Source organism: Aphelocoma coerulescens, chromosome 12, assembly GCF_041296385.1.
Source record: "Aphelocoma coerulescens isolate FSJ_1873_10779 chromosome 12, UR_Acoe_1.0, whole genome shotgun sequence".
Taxonomy (NCBI): domain Eukaryota; kingdom Metazoa; phylum Chordata; class Aves; order Passeriformes; family Corvidae; genus Aphelocoma; species Aphelocoma coerulescens.
The window spans coordinates 9,697,366-9,717,942 of NC_091026.1; the positions used below are offsets into that span (position 1 = coordinate 9,697,366).

Here is a 20,577-nt window from a genome sequence, read left to right on the forward strand (position 1 = left end):
GTGACTAAACAGAGGAAAGACAGCATGTTAGTGGAGGAAAAAAAGAGAGTCAGAAACAGGAATAAACAAGAAGGTTTGTTCTTGTTAAGTTTATTGGCATCATGTTTGTCTCTTTACATAAGAGCTCACCCTACGTACTAGAATGTAGACCTCTGGAAAACAGGTAGAAGGGCTCCATTTAAGCAAGCTACAAACGCAAGAACAAATACCAGGAAGAAAGGAAGAGAGGAAAGGGACTAGATTGCCAAGTTTTTCCATACCAAAAATCCAGATTAGCAGTCAGTAAGAAGAAAGGGAAGATTTGTAGTCCAGGTCATTCATCAAGAAACAGCTACCACACCCCAGGTGGGAGAAGAGCTCCTTCCACAGCACAAAGAGCCACAGGGACACCTCAGCTCCGGCTCCTCACGCTCGCTCCAGGATGTTAGGAGTTAAGCAGTAGGGGAGGTGAACAAATGAGGTCATTTCATAGCCGTATTTAATTTTAAATCCAATAATCCAGTGTGCATATCAATGCTGTTATGCAAATCTGAGAATTTAGATACAAGGAAGCCAGACAGATTTTTCCAGAAGATGAAGCCTTTTTGGCCTCAAAACAAGAAGGCTTACATAGGTTCATCTCTACTGTACAGAATACTGCCTCTATCTGGACTCTGCGTTGCTAGCACACTGCAGGTCACAAGTGTCCTCCTCACTTTCTACACAACCTGTGTTTCAGTACTTGAACATGTAATTCAGGAATTTTACACTAATTTATACATTTTTAATTGGTTGCATATATTAACATGTACTATAAGATTTTTCCTAAAGAAGCATTACATAATACATGGATACTGTAAAAAGATCTGATTAGTTAAAAGTAACAAGCATTAACAGAGATACATACAAAACTCAACCTAGTCAGACTGAGTGCTGAGCTTGCAATGAACTATGGGTAATCAGCCTTTCCAGTTGCAGCCTTCACAGGGGAAAACACGAGACAGTTAAAAATGTATGTAACTTGTTACACAGATTACCTGTAAACAGTTTCTCTCCATTGGACACCCGGAATTAGATTCAGTTCCAAACATACATAAGAGTTTCCATTTTAAACTAAGAGAAAGGTCTGTTACCATGAAGTGTGATGTGGATGGTGTGGGGACACGAGCTCTGAAGTGCAGGACTCAGATGCTCATGGGAGATGGGTGGATTTTGGCAGCTGGAGATGCAATTTTTTTTTTTTAAATTTCATTTTAAACACAGAAGAGGGGCTATGTGTTTGAAGGCCTAAGTGTGATATTCATTTGTGAAGGACTGTGCTCAACCCCTCCCTCTCCCCTCAGCAGCTGCAGCTCTCCGCAGAAGCCTTCGCTCGGTCAGTCTTGTCTAGTTTGATGGGTTCGGGGAATTCATTGTAAAGCTCCACTTCGGTTTCCTAGTGGGAGAGAAGGAGGAGTTAATGCCACAGCTCTGCAGACAGTTCCCAGCATGCAAGGAGCTGCTCTTGGCTAGGGCAGGCTGGGGGTGAGCCCCAGGCTGCCCACAGCACCAGCACAGGGCTGCACACTGGCCCCCTCCCTACCTGTTTAAGTGCATTTCGTGCAATCGTCTGGAAAGCTTGTTCCACATTAATGGCCTCCTTGGCACTGGTTTCAAAGTAGGGGATGTTGTTTTTACTGTAGCACCAGGCTTGTGCCCGTTTTGTGGTGACCTGGGTGGAAAGAGAGCAGCATCACAACCTTCTGCTATGCAGGGAGGGGTTTTATTTTCAGGGCAAGGCCAAAGACACCTCATATCCAACCTGAGCAGCTCTGACCTCATCAAAGCTGCAGCCTTGATACAGAACACAGGAGACCACTGCCCATCACCAGACAGACCCAGCCCCAGGGCAAGGAGCACCATGCCCCAGGGAGATGAAAGCACAGAGCACTGGCTTGCTCCTTATAGGTCCTGCTCAGCACATCTGGGGGAGGAGAAACAGCTCCTCTGCCCGCACTTCCCCAGGAAGCTGCTGCAATCCTTCCACCAGTGGGCAGGAGCATGCTGTGCACAGGGGTCTGACCTCTCCAGGCACAAGAAACCCTTCTTCGGTGGTAGACAACATCTGAGCCACTCTCAGGCACCTCCCACTGCCATTTCTCAGATAACCCTCCCATGTTCCTCAAGGTTTCCCACTCCAGCAATTTCTCAAGAGGAGGTTACCAAGTCCCAGTACTCACTTGTCTGTTTTCTAGGTCAATCTTGTTTCCCAGCACAACAAAAGGAAAGTTCTCAGGATCCCTTGGACTGGCCTGAATGAGGAACTCGTCCCTCCAGCTGTCTAGGGTTTTGAATGTGTTGGGGGCCGTGACATCAAACACCAGCACACAGCAGTCTGCTCCCCTGTAGAAGGCAACTCCCAGAGACTGAAACCGTTCTTGGCCTGCTGTATCCCATATCTGGAGCAAAAGACAGGGCAGATAAGCCAGCTCTGCTCTGACACAGTCAGTCTGCAATTAGGGCATTAATTCCAAAACTCCCCACCAGGCATAGATAGTCCCCAGCTAGGCAGATAGCAGCACCTGAAGGCTTGGGAATTTCTGTAGGCACTAAGCATCAAGAGCCAGAAACACCTTCTAAAGATAGTTGACCCTTTTTATGTTCAGCCCCAGCCAAGGACATATCCTTGTTCTGGGCAAGCAGGACATGGGTATTAGAGTCAGCAGGTGACCTGCCTGAAGTGCCTGGACACACCTGGGTACCAACAGAGTCCAAACAATACTCTGATGACTGCAGCTTTTGCTGCCTTGCAGTCAGTTTCACCATGGAGAGATGAAAGCTTCAGATACCAGAGACAGAAGCAGGCTGCCAGGTTAACACCACACCCATAGGACTTGGGGCAACACAAGTGGTTGACCTAGGGAGTCCTTTCCCAGCCCTTTCCAGTTCTTGAACACTAGGAAAGTGAATGTTTCTAAAAGATCTAGTTTACTGACAGTACCAAATGCATCTTTTTAAACAGGGCCTAGCAAAGCTGCTCTTGGCTGAGCCCAGATTAATCTTTGCCTTCCTTTGTTCAGCCCAAGCAAAAATTTGTAGAGAAGGCTAGAAGCACTTATGTCTAACAGAAGTTCAGTGTCAACAAGATTGACACCCAGTACTCTGACCCCTACACCACTGTGGGCTGCAGCAGGGCAGATGCTTCCACACAAGTGGGGTGAAGGCACCCCTTGCAGCAGGGAGCAGAGTCCCTCCTTACCTGCATTGTCACTAGCCTGTCATCCACCATCACCTCTTTTGTCAGGAAGTCTGCACCTATCGTAGCCTTGTACTGGTTACTGAATTTCTTGTTCACATACTGGTTCATGAGCGATGTCTTTCCCACCCTGCACAGGAACACAAAAAGAAAGACTTGGTAGGCTGTTTCTACAACAATGGTTGAGTTAACCACCCTGAAGAGAACATTCCAGTGCCCTTCACTTTCTTTCCATAACCTCCTGCCCTTTCAACCAGGGAAGAAGCACCCACTTCTGCAAGAAAGGGCCTGCACACCAAGAGATGTTGAGGCACCAGCTGAGTAGGAGCATTAGCTACCCAAGGATACAAAGGATTACATCCTGAGAAACCTTGCTTCCCCATCACTAATCTGATCCTTGGTAAGGAACAGACATTATGACCATAAAGGCAATTTTGGAAGATGAAATGCTTCAGAGAAACCTATCACAAAGAAGTAATCTTCAGCCTCTGCAGAAGGAGGAGGTGGAAGAACAGACGATCTCAGATGGCAACAGCTCACAGACACATCTTCTAGGCACCCAGAGGTGGAGATCCTCCCCAGAGAGCAAGCTTAGAGGCTCACATGCCCTCTGTGTGGCTGAGAAACACTCCCTGAACAACAGCTTGCTGGGGACAGTGGTATAAATAAGCCTTATGTCATGGGAATCAGGTTACAGCCTGCACAGCAAGTAACCTGTGACAGCAGAGCAGACTCCTTGCTGAGAGCACAGAGCAAAGCCTTTCACTGCAAGGGGCAGGCTCCAGCCAGCCCAGAGAAGCAAAGCAGATGGCTTGGTACAGACTATGTCTCTGACAGAGTTTTAAGAAGTCACCTAAGAATGCTTACTAGTGGTTTTTTGTGGTTTTTTAAATTTTTTTTAAAGTGAAACACGCATTCCAACAGCACATGTCCTCCTTGCAGAAAGCTATTTAATTCTGCTACTCCAGTGGTCTGCCCACCATACTTTCCCCATTTAATTTTGTGGCAGGACTTCAAGACACTAGACTACAGGGACACATTCAGGACAGAGGGCAGCGAAGAGTTCTTAGACCTGTGAGGTAACACAGCTATCAGGGGCTGTAAAATCTCTCCTCCCAGCACTGCTGATTTCTTACAGTGCACCCAGGCTCCCACTAGTCAAGAGCACTGCTCTAAGCAGATACAGATTAGCATCTTAAAGGCTCTTCCACTTACCCAGAGTCTCCAAGGATGATGACTTTCAGTAACACTTTCTTCCTAGACGTCATCTTTCACACTAGAAAGGAAGAACAATCCCATCCCAAACCATTAGTTATGTCATTCCTCAAGAAAGCAAGCAGCAAGTTTAGAGTCTGAGAAACCTGACTCCCAGCAAGGAGCCAGCAACAGGCAGGGCCCAGCACTCCTGAAACCAGACTCCAATTCAAGGCTACACTCAGCACTAACCAGGTGTCTGCCCACTGTACAGGCTGGGCCATGTCAGACCAGTAGTGGCAATTTAATACCAAGAGGGAGATGAGCTGAGTGCCTGTCCTTTACCAAGACCCTTCTGAATCCTATTTCCAGGCCTTTTGGTAGATACACTGGCACAGGCCATCTCCCTTGACTTGAGGCAGTGCAGTAAATCATACCAGCTCCCAACACAGGCTAATAATTCTTACACATGCCACAAAGTGAGAGGTAAGCAGGCAAGTATCTAATACCACACAAGCTTTTTTGTGCTGTTCAGTAGTTTCCCAGCAAAATATAAGGAAAAAAAAAAAAAAAGAGAAACATTTCCTCAATCATGAGCTTGGATAAGTGGTAGCTTTCTCTAGCAGCTGTGCTTTGTGAAAGTACTGAATCCTAAGGATGTGCTGTGGTTGAAGCAGCTGCAACAGCCACACAGGGCAGCTGGCTTACAAAGCAAACTGCTACCAGACTCTGTGGCTTCTCTGAGGGCACAGGAGGCTGACTACTGCCACCTCAGCTTTGGTGTAATAAGGTTACAGTGACAAACCTCAACATTCAGCCTACTGATGGTCATCTACTCTGTTAGATGATGAGTTATAGCTGTGCTACTTGACTTTGAAGGTCCTTGAAAACAGGCTTTGGTATTAAACCCTTATTTATGGACTTGCTTATCCTAAAATTCCCATCTTGCTACACCACATTCATTGCCGCACACAACTCCTACTCTTCAGGAGCTATTCCTGATTTTCACAGCTAAGGAGGCCTTTGCTTCTACAACAGGGATTTATATCTTCCAAGCAGCTTGATCCTATGTGCTTCCTGGGATACACAACAGCCTAAGGTGCTAGATAACTGCACCCACTTCACCCCACTACTACAGGAGGCTCCAAGCTGTAAAAGCCCTCTTACTAGATGCAGTCCAGTTCCAAAAGGTCTTAATCTCAAGCTTTGAGGGTTTGAAGACATGAAGTGCTTTAGCCTTTGCTGTCAGTGAATGCTGCAGAAGCTGAAGGAGCACCTCTGCAGCCACTGTAGTAGTGATGCACCTACAGCTACACCTTGCTGGACAGCACCCAGCTCACAGTCACAGGGTTGGAAAAGGCCTCTAGGATCATCCAATGGGTCCAACCATTAACCCAGCACTGCCAAGCCACGACTAACCCATGTTCCTCAGTGCCACAACTGCGTGGCTTTTAAGCACTTCCAGGAATGGGGATTCCACCACTGACCTAGACCACCCGTTCCAGTGTTTGACAATGCTTTTGGTGAAGAAATTTTCCTTAATATCCAATCTAAACCTTCCCAGGTCCAACATAAGGCTGTTTCCTCTTGTGCTGTTACTTGTTACCTGGGAGAAGAGCCCAACCCTCACCTGGCTACAATCTCCTTTCAGGTGTTGTAGAGCCATAAGGTCCCCCCTGAGCCTCCTTTTCTCCAGGCTAAACACCCCCAGCTGCTCCCAAGGAGACTTGTGCTCCAGCCCCTTCCCCAGCTCTGTTGCCCTTCTCTGGACACACTCCAGCACCTCAGTGTCTTTTGTGGAGTGAGGGGCCCAAAACTGAACCCAGGATTTGAGCTGTGGCATCATCAGTGCCCAGTACAGGGGAACAGTCACTGCCCTGGTCCTGCTGGCCACACTATTGCTGATACAGCCAGGATGCCACTGGGCTTCTTGGCCACCTGGGCACACATTCAGCTGCTGTCAACCAGCACCCCCAGATCTCTTCCTGCCAGGCAGCTTTCCAGCCATTCTGGCACCAGCCTGGAGATGCAGGGGGTTGGTGTGACCCAAAGGCAGGATCTGCCTTTACCTTGTTGAACCTCACACCACCGGCCTTGGCCCACTGATCCAGCCCACCCAGATCCCTCTGCAGAGCCCTCCTACCCTCCAGCAGATCAGTGCTCGCACCCAACCTGGTTTCACCTGCAAACTGACTGAGGGTGCCCTCAATCCCCTCACCCAGAGCACTGATAGAGACATTAAACAAGACTGGCCCTAGTACTGATCCCAGGGGAACACCACTGGTGACCAGCTGCCAGCTGGATGTAGCTCCATGCCCCACCATTCTCTGGGCCCAGTCATCCAGCCAGCTTTTTACCCAGCAAACAGCACACCTGTCCAAGCCATGAGCAGCCAGCTTCTCCTGGAGCATGCTGCGGGAAACAGTGGCAAAGGCTTTACTAAAATCCAGACAGACCACATCCACAGCCTTTCACTGATACACTAAGCAGGGCACTTTGTTGTAGGGGACAAGGTTGGTCAAGCAGGACCTGCCTTTCCTAAACCCATGCTCACTGGGCCTGATGCCCTGTACATGGGCTGTCCTGTATATGTTGCATGATGGCACTCAAGGTGTCTGCTCTATAACCTTCTCTGGCACCAAGGTCAGACTAACAGGCCTTCCACAGATCCTCCTGCTGACCCTTCTTGTAGATGGACATTTCATTTGCTAACTTCAAGTCCACTGGGACCTCCCTAGTGAGGCACGACTGCTGGATTGAAAGGGGCTCAGGAAGCACTTCTGCCAGCTCCCTCAGCATCCACCCACAGAGTCTTGAGTTTGTGTCGAAGTGACGTAGCAGACCTTTTCCTCATCCTTTGTCACTATGTTTCCCTCCACATCCAATAAAGGATGTGGATTCCCCTTAGCTCTCCTTTTGTCCCTAATGTATAAAAACACTTTTTATTGTCTTTTACAGCAGAAGCCAGATAAGTGCTAGTTGATCTTTGGCCCTTCTGGGTTTTTTCCTCTACAAACTTATGAGATCCTTGAGATGCATCTAAACAGGACTCAGTGCTGAGGAGATAACAGCCAGGGGCTGTGGTGTGAGCAGCAGTGACAGGTCACCAACAGGGCTCATGCTACCCTTAGATGGGTGTTAGCAGATGCCAGAGAGCATGTGCAGGACAGTTTCTCCAAGTGTAAACACCTCTCTTTTTCCAGTGGACTGCATTGTTCACTGATCCAACTGGCAGCCCAGCTATGCTCACTGAGATAGAACCAGCTGAAAGCTGTCAAAACCACCAACATTTAGTTCTGCTTCTCCTCTTGCCAAGATCCACACACCATAGCTTGTCTCTCCTATAGCCATGGGGAGAACAGGCCACAGAAGCTCCTTCAAGCAGTCTGCATCTCCTGTATTTGCAAAGCACGTAACAAGTGACACTTTTGCCAACCAAGCCAGAGACTTTCGCAGCACAAGCAGCCCAGATGGAGCAAGAAGCAAGTGCACAGAGCTTTAAAACATCTTAAAGACAGCTGTGTACACTGAACTGTCATGAAAAACATCTGCATAGGTTCAGGTCCAGTGCAAGTCACCTGATTTCCTCAGGACAGAGGAAAACAACTCACCCAGAAGTGGCTGTGCCAAAACTCAGCATGCTTCTGGGAACTGCTTCTATTTTCCTCAGAGTGTTTCCAGTATCACTTGCTGCTGCAGCTCACTGCCTCCTGGTATTTGAAGCAGCTTTGGACAAGCTGGCATTAGTTCTCATGCTTAGGGAGGGATTTGCAGAGCCCTAAATTGCAACACTAAATCACACTGGATGCTTATCTCCCAAGTTCAACATAGCCTGAAGTCCCACTACGAGGGGAGGGAAAACTGCTCCGTCAAGATTCATTACCTTGGAAGTAACTCAGCTGAGCAGCCACCTGCAGACATAGGAAGCCAGGCTGAGTCAGAGCTGACACTGCCTTCTTGTCATAGCTGACAGGCTACCCAGCAGTGTGAAGGGCTGTCACTGCCCCATCAGCACCAGTCAGGTGAGACACTCAGCTTCCATCCCAGGTGAGGCAACGGATGTGAGCCACAGCACAGGAGGAGCTGCCACAGCTTCATATTTGGTATGGGCCATGAGACAGTGAGGAACTCCAGCCCTGCCAGGGACCAGCAGTGGACACTGACCAGACTCACACCCATGTTCTACCAGCCCTGACTGATGCTGCTTTGAAGCCCAGCCAGTTGATGGGCAAAGCACTGTTAATAATCTTCTCACTGCAGGTATAAACAGATGAACACTTCAGAGTTATTCCTTGCTTAGTACAACAAGGAAACACATCTTCAAGTCACGTAGAAACTGGTTGACTTGAGATAGACTGCGGTCCCACTGACTCAGCACTAAGACTATTTTGCACTATATAATGCAGCTTGTCTTGCTCTCTGGTATTTGACACAATTACTCCAGAGCAGCACCCTGTTGAGGCACACGTCCTTCAGATGTGAGTGTGAGAGCTCACATGGGGCTTGTGTCAGTTCTGGGAGCACTTCTGATCAACACCTCCTTTTTCAGAGGTATCATGAAGAAAAACCTGTTTGTTAAGATTTGATTCAAGACATCAGCTCTGTTTCACACTGCATGAAATCTTTTGGAGTGAGGTCATCTGCATGACTACTCAGAACACAGCCTACAGCAGCACACTCAGCCAGCCCTGCTCAGGAGCCACCAGACACTCCACATCAGCCAGGAGACCAGTCAGCATCATTCTTCCTCCTGGCTTAACTGGTGCCAAAGGAATGACACAGCTGTCTCTAAAACAGGAGAGGAGTCCTTCCACTCCATTTTTAATGCCTATCCTCTAAGCAAACAAGCCATTAATAATATGCTGACCCTCAGAAAATTAAGCTGGTATAGCACACTCTCTCCCACAATACTGTTATTACCTTTAAGGCTTACCTGTGGGAGCAGCAAGGGAAAATCCCTAACACCTGACCTGCAAATGTTACTGGCTTAGCTGATTTGAAAGAGTCAAAACCCATCCTATGAAGCTTCATAGCACTACAGCTCAAATGCAAGAGCAAATAAAGCCTATGCCAAGTCTAATTAGGTTTCTCTAATTGTTGCTTCAGAGTACAACTATCCTTTCCCTTGCTATATTAAGACAGCTGCTTTAACTCAAAGCAGAAATGGATGGTTAAGAATTCCTTAGAGACATTCACATGTGTCAAGTCACAATGCAGGCATTTTAATATTAATTGGGTTGGTACAAGCAAAGAACAGTAGTAGCTTGCATTGATGGCTCACCAGACCTCAGATTAGCTATGCTTTAACAGAAGCAAGCCTTACAAAAGGAACATTCTAAGTTGCTCATGGACAGTTTTAGTGTGAAAGCATCCAGCCCTCAGGGGAACCTCACCTCCATGGAAGACACGGCTCCCTAAGCAGCAACATACCCATACCAGTTTTGAAGCTGCTGAGCAGTCTTTACTGTTTCAGCTTTGCTATTGAACAGTTTGAGTCACAATCCTAACATGTCTATAGAGGCTGGAATGTTTGACCAGGAGTTCCCTATTCCTACAGTTATCAAGCCTGCCACCTGCACCTTCTGCCAGAAACCAGCTAGCACTGAAATAAGGATGTTGGACAGCACCTCTTGCCTTGTGTCCTCTCTCTGCCAGGAATATTTAACACCACACCAACAAGGCACAAAGTGGTAGGGCAGCAGGCATCGAGCAGAGTTAAACTCAGAGAGGCACTTATGGATGCCTAGTTCTGCTCCCCTGTCCCAGCATACAGCACAAGAGTAAGCAGGTGTCCCACAAAAAGGTGTAATTGAACCAGAAGCACTGCAGCTCTGTTCTGGGTGCTGTGGCTGATAAGCAGAGCAGATAAGCCCGCTATACCACAGGACCTTTAGCAGAAACACCCACCATGAACAAGCTAATGTGGACAGATCAGGTCTCCATTATGGGCTACCACATACTGCAGCACACCCAGCACAGTGACCAGACAAGAGCCGCCCTTGTGTACTGGAAGAACCTTCTGTCCTGAAATGCAGGAAAAGTGTCCCAAAATGCAGTTAAGTGCACTTTTGACACAGAAACAGCACCTCTACTAAGTGTTCTCTTGCATGGGGGAGGCTGCAGACCATTATGTCTCTGTACTACAGAGAGCTATTTTTATTCCCTCCCTCCCCCTTCACTGGGTTCTGCATTTTTTCAAGGAAACTGAAGCTGGAAATATGATTCAGGACCAGCTCAGTCAGACTGAACCAGTTCCCTCTCAAAAGTAGCAAGTTCCCTAGCATGTTTGGCCCCTCAAGGGCTTATGTCGTCTTAGATCTTCAGCCACTGAAATGAGATGGTCACCGAATGTTTATCCTGTTTTTAGAGGGCAAAGCACACCAAACAGCCTGGCACATACCACTTGCCCCTGGTCACACTGTACCTTGCCATGGTTTAGCTAAAGCTTTGAGTAGATACATGAATTTGCTCCAATTTTTCAGCTACTCTGAAAAAGCAAGGCCTCATCCTGAGGAAATGCATAGCCCGTTATGGCAATTAGTTGACCAGAATCACAGTTTCTGGCTGCAAAATGTCCAAGTGGTACAGACACCCTTAGTATTGAAGCCTCAAACTCCAACCCCAGACTGGGCTGAACAAGCTTTAAAAGTTACAATTCAACAACATCTTGGTTCCCACTAGCCAGTCACACAGACATTGCTAACACGATGCCAGCCAATACAAAGCTACAAGTAACTGCCTGAGCAGTTCAACACTAATCTGAGACCAACAGATACCAACCTTTAACGTGCCACTTGCATTCTCCTGAGAGTGACACAACAGCCCACAAGGAGGACAGAAGTCCTATCTTTTCAGCTGGGCAAAAGCACAGCAGTAGCCAGAGGACAATCAGAAGGGGCTATTAATTTCATATCAACATGGCTTAAGAGATGCCAAGCTACCTCCAAGGAAGAAGCTAGAAGTAAGTCTGCCTTTGATGTTTTTGTCTGCTACAGAGCCTGCATATTTTCCTTACCAAACTTGGGTGCTCTACAGGTAGAACATGTATCCAGCATCCTCACATTGATGACTACTACACAAGTATAGGAAGTTAAACAGTAGGTTGAATCTTGCACTGACAAAGGCTGCACAAGCAGGACAGAACTCTCTTCCACTCCCATGACAGGACTACTAGGAGCTCAGCTTCTCCAGCTCACTGGAAGATACCACCAAGGAAAGCCTCACACTTAGTGGGGACACGTGCTGTGTCTAAAATAGAAATCAGGAACATCTTGTCATTCAGGCTGAGTACTTGCAAGAACTGCTGTCTGTAAAAAGGCTGTTTGTGAGGGCAATGGGCTCCTACAGTGCATACAATAAGAGGTGCCTTCAGGCCTCACAGATGCACCACAGAGCAGCAGTCAGTTCAAGCAGAGCCCACACCAAAATCAGCTGGCAAGATATTCCTGTGACAGCTTCACTGAAGGGTACACTCTAGCTGCTGTTCTATCAGTAGCATCTCAAAACTGATTTCCACCTCCTTCTTCCCAACACGTTTATGTTGCTGTTCTAACCAATATATTCCCTCCTCCGGGTACCCAGCCAAAAGCTCAAGCACAGCTCCTCATTCCCTCCTTAAGAGGAGCAGCTCAGCTGCCTGCTACTTACTGCAGCTCCACCAAGAGCAGGCTGCTGTCCAGTTGGTACCCTTCCCAGACAGCCCTGTGAGGCAGAAATTACCTCTGTTCACAGAGCTGGAAGCCTCAGCTACAAATTAATTTTTGATACCTTGTGTAAAACATTATATAGCAAGTTGTCAGGTGTAAATATGCTGTCCAGTATATCCCACCCCCATCTGAGAGCCCTATGCCAAAAGCTTCACCTTCTTGAAGAACAGCCTAGAGCTTTAGATGCCTGCTAGCACACTGACATGGCTCAGATCAAAATAGAACCTTAGAACATGTTTCAGTATCCCAGAGGAACTGGCTTTTTATACTACAGCTGTCTGCAGTAAGTCTCCACCTCCTTTTGAGGGTGGAGTTGCAGCCTCCAGTGCTGGAGCAGTTGCTCTAGAACCGAGCAAAGCTCAGGAACCAGCACCAGCTCAGCAACATGGCTGCAAGTTCTGTTCACTGTCTGCTTCAACATGGGCACCAAACCAGTGCAAGTGCAAAAAGCCAGCTGACATGGTCTGAAGTAGCTCCCAGATGGAGCTGACACCAGGCCTACACAAATATTCTGCTGCATCTTGTTCAAGGGTAACATGCTCTTAAGACAGTTCTGTGCTAAAGGAAGAGAATGATGAAGCAACATGCAGCTTGGAGAAAAGGCAGAAAACCCAGCTGGGAAACAGAAGCTTTAGAACAGTTTTGAGCATAATAGATTCTTGGTGTGATCAAGGAAGCTCCAGAGACAGTGCTGGGTAAGACACTCCTATCAGTGGTAGTAAGGTTTTAGCTTGCCTCAGGACATCCCTCAATCCTCAGCTGAAGGCTCTACCACACATCCCTGATGTGGGCAAGGACTCAGAACTCACTGGAAGAGGACATGCCAACATCCAGCTTGCCAGAGTCCAGACAACACAGGGAAGGCAGAAGCAATGCCACTCGTAGGAGCCATGTCTGCAATGAAATCACAGGACTTGCATGTGAGAAAGGGTCTGCCCTGCCTGAGATCTCAGCCCAGCTGTAGCTCCCCTAGGGCTGAGATTTGGAGAGCACTGCATTTCTGAGAGGCACTGATGCATATGATCAGTCACGCTCAAAGCCAAAGTTCTCAAAGCCAAGCTCTTCAGTCCAAGCCTCACTGATTCACAGCCCTGTTACACCTCCTGGCATTTCTCCAGATCAGAGTTGTCCTATGCTGCACAAAGTTTAAATACTAATTGTGGAACTGAACAAGATTTTTGGCTGTAAAGCTGCCATTATGAATTGTGACTCTACGCTAGAAAAGTCCAAACTACATAGGACTAGACCCCACCTCCAGTGCCAAAAACTGATCTCTAATCTCTACTGGTTTAGACATCAGAACAGCCACCTTCTCATGAGGAGGCATCATGTTGATCTGACTACATGGTTTGCAAGTGGGAGCAAAACAAGCATGAAAATGCCTTTGCTTACAGTACCATGGCAGATGTTTCTCCATGTTCAATCAGACCAACAGTGTGCTTAGGAGCAGTGGGAAAGGTCTGGAGGACATTTCTTGCTGTCTACAGGAACGCTGCTTTGCCCAGGCTGCTGCTTAGCCTAAGATCACAGGAGCACATATAGGATCTTCCAGGTGATAAGCACCCTAAGCCAAAGGGATGGAGGGAAGGGAGTGAAGAAAATGTCCCTGGGGATACAGCCAGCTATGCTGGGCAGCCACTTTGGGTGGATCACTTTGCTCCTTGATAACCTGAGGATGATTCCCAGCAGGTAGCAGGTATGGGAGACTGCAGCTGTGGCAGGAGAGGAGTCCAGAAAGATCCTTTTGGAGCTAGTGCCACACACTAACAAGACCAGGATTCTCAGAAAGAAAGCCAGGGCTGCTGAAGTAGAAGGCTTCAGCTATAGGAAGACAGCTGTGCAAGAAAGCCATACCCAGAAGCTTCACTGAAAGCTGGATGTTTCCAGTCATGAAGTTTTAGTCCACCTTTTCCTCCTGCAGCTAAATGGCCCTTACACCACAGAATATCCTTCTCCCAGGACTGGGCAGACATACCCTAACAGACTGATAGCAAGCATCTCAAGATCTTCTGCTACCCTTCTCTTGGAGGCTCAAATCATGTCATCATTCAAGAATCAGTATTGCTGTGCCCTGACCTTCCAGGAAGGAGCAGCTCCCCTGTTAAATCCTACAGGACTTCAGGTAGTTCCCAGCAGATTTCCCCCAAGGATGAAACTGCTACAGGAACAGACAAGCTTGCTTTAACACCCCTCCCCCTTTATCAGAGCAAGCTCAACTTCCCCTATTCTGCCCTGGGGGAGACAATCTCAGGATGTGGGAGGAGAGTTGAGCACATAGCTGGCTGCTGGGAGACACTAGGCAACAAGCCATGTGTCTTGACTAAGGGCCTTGCCTACGCAAAGTGCTGCAGCTACACCACACACCAGCTTCCATGATGCCTCTACCACAACGGCCTCTTTGGTGGACAGCTTTCCAATCAGTAAAATAAATCTTAAACTAACTGGAACACAGCTATAGTGCTCATACAGTCCAGTTTATACAGCAGTGTCTGTCAGCCTTTTGGCACACAGCCACCCAGCTAGTGGAGCCACCCAACAGTTTTAGCAACCCTGACATGAATACCAAGAACCCGGCACAGTTCTCACATCAGGCCATACCCTGAGTGACAATTCCCTTACTGCTTTCTATAAAACAAGCACAGTGCCAGAGGCAGCTGGGTTTTAATCTGTGTGTCCAGAAGATAAGGCTGCCCCATTCAAAATATTCCAAGTTAGCCAGGCCACTGACAAACAGTTGAGTTGTTAGATTTTTACCATATCTGACAGTATTTTTTAAGTGCTCAGATTAATTTCTAGTTTTGACTACAGCTTCCTAAGTTTTCACGCATTCCTGTCATGCTTTCGGTTTCAGAAACACAGATAGATAACTTTTGCAGTAGTAAGCAAAGCACAGATCTTAGACCTTGTCAGTGGTAAACAAGTCTTGTTTATCCACTCCTGGCTGCCACAGTTCCTAGAGGCTGGGCAGGAAACAAGAGACTGAAAGGAGACTTTGACCAAGTCAAATGACAGCCCTTAGGAGGTCTGCCAGATCCTGTAACTTACACCTGATATTCAGATCTGAGAGTGAATATTGTGTGTCCTGCAGCATGAGAAGCTTGATAGAGGAGACAGGACAAATACTGATGGGAGCTCCTACTAGGAGATGTAGTGAAGTACCAGACCAACACTAATGGCAAAAACCTCACTCCTCCTTCCAGGAGGTCTTGTTCTCAGTAAAGAGTCTTCTAGAGAGGAAGCTTTCTCTAGGGACAGGTTGTAATCTAAGAACTACACCTTGATCTGTGAGCAGAACCCTTGATCCTACACACACTCAATACCTCTTACTATGCTAATGTGGTTTGCAGAGCAGGAAGGACAAGTATTTCAGTACCAGGATGGGAGTGTAACACATAGCTTGCCATGACAGCTGAGTCAGTGACTAACAAGGAATTCTTATTGTGGATACTCAGTTTCACACTCATACTTCATACTCTCATACCTCTTGCATAGATCCTGCATCAATACTTCGCCATGTCACCTATTCTCTTGATGAAGTGCCACAAAGGTCCAATAAAAACCTCACTTGCATGGTGAGATTAAGAGAACTCTGTGGGCAAATGGCATCTTGTTAGGCAGCGGGAAAGGTTCAGGCTTAGGCATGTTTCAGCTAAAACCATCTCACTGCTCATGCTTGAGACACTGTCACCACTGTGCCAGTTTGGACTCCAGATATCATTATCCATGTCTGGGAGCCGAGTGACTCAGCCCACTTGAGGGAGACAAGCACCAGGCAGGTTACTTTGAAGAGGATTCTGCTTCCAGCTGGAAAGAGTTCAAGGGCTCAGCACAGACTTGTTAGATAAACTGGTAGCCCCAGTAACCAAGGTCCAGGTACTCCAGGCAGGTTGGCTCCAGCTGCTGGCCTCCACTTTTGTTCACCACTTCACTAGTCCACCTTGTCTGTCAAATGACAGAAGTTACAGTACATAGGACAGACTCAAGAAAAATACCGGGTTTTTTAATGGACATTAAGAGGATCTACTCAATTTCATTTAACAATTTCTGCTTGAAACTCATGCAAGTACAGTTAGACACAATTAGTCACCTTAAATTGGCATTTTAAGTGGTTATACAGAAGAAAGAGCAAATCACTCACTATATCAAGTGCCTTTAAATCATACAGATAGAAATCTGTGTCATAGGTTTACACTTCAATCCCATCTCAAAGGCAGTGCACCCCCTCCTGAAGCTTCACTGCCCTGTGAAGACAGCCGTGGCCCCAATAACAGGTTTCCTGGTAAGAGAAGTCAAGGCTATTTGAGATCAGCTGCAAATCAACACACTCCAGTGGCCTTGATGAGCTTGCTTCCCTCCCCAGGGTCATTGACCATGAGGTAGCAACAGCAGTGTTGACAAAGCTCTCCCACAGACAGAGCGCTGGTTGCTGGCACTGGAGAGGAGGAGCAGCCTCGCAGGAGCAGCGCTCACAGCAGCGATGACATCACCAAGGCAGATCTCCGCCAGCACAAAATGCAGCAGCACGCTGGGCTCGAGAGCTGCATCCCCACCAACAGAGAGCAAAAGCAACAAGCCGGGAGCCAGAGGGGAACCATGTGACACAGGGGTATCCCTTCACCGCCTGCTATTTCTAAGCAGCACATGTGCAGTTCCTGACCTTGAGCGCTCATTTGCAAGCTTTATTCAAGGTGCATTTAAAGAGAAATGGGACCTTCAATCAAGCCCCTCACTGCAGAGCTAAGCACGGTATATTAACTATTGTCATTCCATTAATTATCCATACCTAATTCCATTTTGAGATGCACAGCACGTGTTTGGATTGATGCTGCAGAGAGTGACCCTTTTATCCCTACAATCTCCAGTCACAGCTATATCTGAAGGCAGACTGTTACACAGCAACTACAAAAGATAGTTTTAGGAAGCTGCAGAAGGAAGCCAACTCAACTCTAACTCATCAGGCAATTAAACTGCAATTATCAAGACAATGCTGTGCAAGAATGAAGTACTTCAGCATCTGAAGGATGCAAGACTGCTGTCAGACAAGCAGCACATGCTAGTGCCCAACCGAGTTCAGCATTTAGGTAAGGTCTTAGCTGGACTCTCTTCTAAGGAAGCAACAAGCTTTAAACTACTCTACTGCTCTGCAAGAGAATCTTAGGTCCATCAGGCCTTGGTAACAGGGACTTCAGAGCAGGTCAGGTCATAGCCAAGGAGAAGACCAGAAGACATAAGGAAACACTGGTAACATACAAGGTGAGGTTTCTGTACTTGTTTCACAAAGGCTCAATTTACTTCAGTTACTAACAAAATTGCTGTATTCTAAAGGCAGGGACATGCCTGTGAGCACCTGTGAACCCACATTATCTACCAGTTTCAGAGAATGCAAACATCCAAGTGCCCTATTTATAGCCCTTATTCTCAAGCCAGGTACCTGCAAACCCTCTCTCATGATGCAGCATTTAAAAACACACTCTAATCAAGCACAGACAATTTTGTTTACAGCCAAATGTTAAGTTCTGCATAAACTAGTCTCATTTTCACACAGAAGTCAGACCAAAATCCCATACATGTTAGAGACAGAGCTATTTATAGTTTTGCACAGATGGTTTGATTGTAATTGTCATGTTTCCTCAAGGACAAGCTTTGCCAGAGATTTACTCCAACAGGTAATTCTCACAACCTTCCAACACAATTGTCTTAAAACACGAGCTTTAAGAAGGTGCTGCAGAAAATAAATCTGGTAACCCTCCTGCTCACAAGCTTTCATTCTGAGTAGCAAACCAAGCAAAGTTGTATCTTCCCCAGGTCACTTCAGAGCAGAGCTTGAACATTCTCCACTTCAGTTAAGGATTTATCAATGTTGTGACATGTCTGTGCTACTCAAAGAGTCTGATTCCCTGGCTTTAGCAGGAGGGCCAAGATACCTGTGGTGCAGACTCTGCAACACAGTTATTTAAATTCTTAACTTGGCACCCTGAAGGTACAACTCAGGGTGTCCTGTTCCCCACCTCTTCACTCTGGTGACCAGTGACAGGACCAAGAGAACAGCATGAAGCTTTGTTGAAGCAGGTTTAGGCTGGATATAGGGAAAAAGTTCTTTACCCAAAGGGTGGCTGGGCACTGGAACAGGCTCCCCAGGGAAGTGGTCATGGCCCCACACCTGACAGAGCTCAAGAGCACTTGAGCAACACTCTCAGGCACATGGTGGATTGCTGGGGGTGTCCTGTACATGGCCAGGAATTGAACTGCAATGATCCTTGTGTGTCCCTTCCAACTTGGAATATTCTGTGATTCTGTGCTGAATTATTATCAGGGTATTTGAGTTTGAGGACAGGGACCACTGCATGACACCACAGGGAAGAAGAACGTTTAACACAGTTACTCCTTTCCATCTTATCAGTTATATTTTGCACTGCACATTGGGAGAACAAGAAACTGCTATCAGATTTCAGAAGTTATCCTTTTAGAGGGGTCAGATTAACCCATCTAACAGCTTTTCTACACCAGATGTAGAGCACTAATATAACAGTACAAAGAAAAAAATGAAAAAAAAACCAAAACAAACAAACAAACCAACCAACCAACCAAAAAAAACCAACAAAGAAACACAAAACGAAAAAAGGCAGCTCTTGAAAGTTAACAGTATTAGAGCTGCTTTAATTCTGAGGACTCAGGCCAGGCATGGTGGGTCCACTCATTAGTGCATGGAGGGCAAGTCATGTGTTCAGTCAGCTGTTGGGAGTCACAAGGGGGAGGGGGAGAGACAAGTATACTTGTTCTTCCTGAGTAAGTACAGCAACGGAGCCTTGATTATTTAACAAGGAATATTCAAATGACTCCACCCACTTTAACCTCAGATTCAGCTCCTGAGAGAGCAGGGTACACTGACTCCAGCAGCCTGGTTCTACTGGAAGCACAGCCAGGCTGCAGCCTCTATTCACACACCACTGTACCACCACAGCCTTCAAGTCACAGCCAGCCAAACACCGTGGCATAACTACTTAAGTACCTTTTCCCTAAAAAGAGAATTCTCCACTTCCCACAGCCCCAGTTTCTACATGGATACACAGAGTGTTAGGCCCAGGCCAGCCGGTGACAAGTACTGGAAACTTTAAAGGTTCCATGCTAGCAAGTGTCAAACAAAGATCAGCTTGCTTACAGTTGGGAAGACTTCGTTCTGTCATGTGTTCTCAGTTTACATATAAAAACCTCATACACAGGTCACAACGGCTCTGCTTATCAGCAAACACTTCTAGTTTTCCAGGAGATAATGCTGAAATTTCCAGCTTTGAGAACAAAAGGCTTGAAGTTACTAGGTGAGACATACTCATTTTGATGGTGAGGTTACCTATCCTACTTCAGATTAAAACCGCCTTTTTACTACTAAAATAACCCCTCTATTTGCAGGGAGTGCAACTGTCTTAAATACAACCATCAAGCATTTCCATATTTATTAGTCTACATATCTATATATGGAAACTAATAATGCATCTATCAGTTAATTTACCTTATTATACACTTACAGACAAAAGCACTTCTAACATCCACTCTAATACTTCTTAGGACTGACTCAGGCTTTACACACACCAACAGCTACTTTCGCAATAACTGCCAGTCTCCTCGGCCGCCTCTTTGGTCCGATTAATTGCTCCCGAGGCTGCCGGTTCACGTTAAAAGCAATCCCCACCGACCCCCAGAGCAGCGCTTCACCGTCCCGACCCAGCGCCCCGCCACGGCCCCGGCCCTCCTTCGGCCACCGGCTGCCCCGGAGCCTCTTCAGGCTTCGCGAGGAGCTACAGCAGCTCCACACGCCACAGACAATGCGCTCCCTCCCTGGGAGGCATTGCTCGAGCCTCTGCGAGCCTTTCAGCAGAGGAGGCTCCACAAAGGCCTGGCGAAACGCGCATCCCGGGAAAGGCCCTTGGGGAGGAGCCCCTTCCCGGGGAGACCCCCCTGTATTGTCCCGAGGGCAGTGCCGGGCCCGGCTCCAGGGAGCTCGGCGCCGGCAGCGCGACCGCCTGGGCCCGCCTCGGGGCGGGCAAACGAGCCGGGCCCCGGTGCGGAGCCGGCCGGGAGCACCGAGACAGCACCGAGACAGCGCCGCCCCCGCCGCCTCCCCGCCGCGGGCCCCCCGGTGCCGGGGAGGGGCCACAAGCGGCTCCCCTCACCCGGGGCGAGGCCGCCGCCGCCCCCATCCCCCTCGGCAGCACGCGGGCCCCGCGGTGCCGCCGGGCTCACCTGGTGCTGCCGCCGCGGCCCGACCCCGATCGCTGCGCCCCCCGCCCGCCTCGTCGGCTTTAATGGGCCCCGCCGCCTCCCGCGCCCGCTTCCGCCTCCCCGACAACTTCCGCTCACGGGGCCCTGACGTCACCGCGCGCCGGCCTCACGTGACCGCGAGGGCCCGGCCGCCATGTTGGGCCGCCGAGGCCGGGCTGGGTGCGGGACGCGGGCCCCGTTTCTGTG

General features: G+C 48.0%; 1 protein-coding gene across 2 annotated transcripts; it reads right to left on the reverse strand.

Annotated features, from left to right (window-relative positions):
- Positions 1-461: 461 nt before the first annotated feature.
- Positions 462-20,443, reverse strand: RAB7A (RAB7A, member RAS oncogene family). 2 transcript variants are annotated; one of them, XM_069027392.1, is made up of 6 exons: positions 20,353-20,443; positions 4,430-4,490; positions 3,218-3,344; positions 2,199-2,417; positions 1,562-1,690; positions 462-1,414 (listed from the first exon to the last, which is right to left on the reverse strand). In XM_069027392.1, exons 2-6 carry the CDS (start codon positions 4,480-4,482, stop codon positions 1,319-1,321), a joined length of 624 nt encoding a protein of 207 aa, XP_068883493.1. In that variant the 5' UTR covers positions 4,483-4,490; positions 20,353-20,443; the 3' UTR covers positions 462-1,318. The 2 variants fall into 2 exon arrangements, with proteins under 2 accessions (XP_068883493.1, XP_068883494.1); XM_069027393.1 differs by lacking the exons at positions 4,430-4,490; positions 20,353-20,443 and adding an exon at positions 3,676-3,821.
- Between the last annotated feature and the right edge of the window lie 134 nt (positions 20,444-20,577).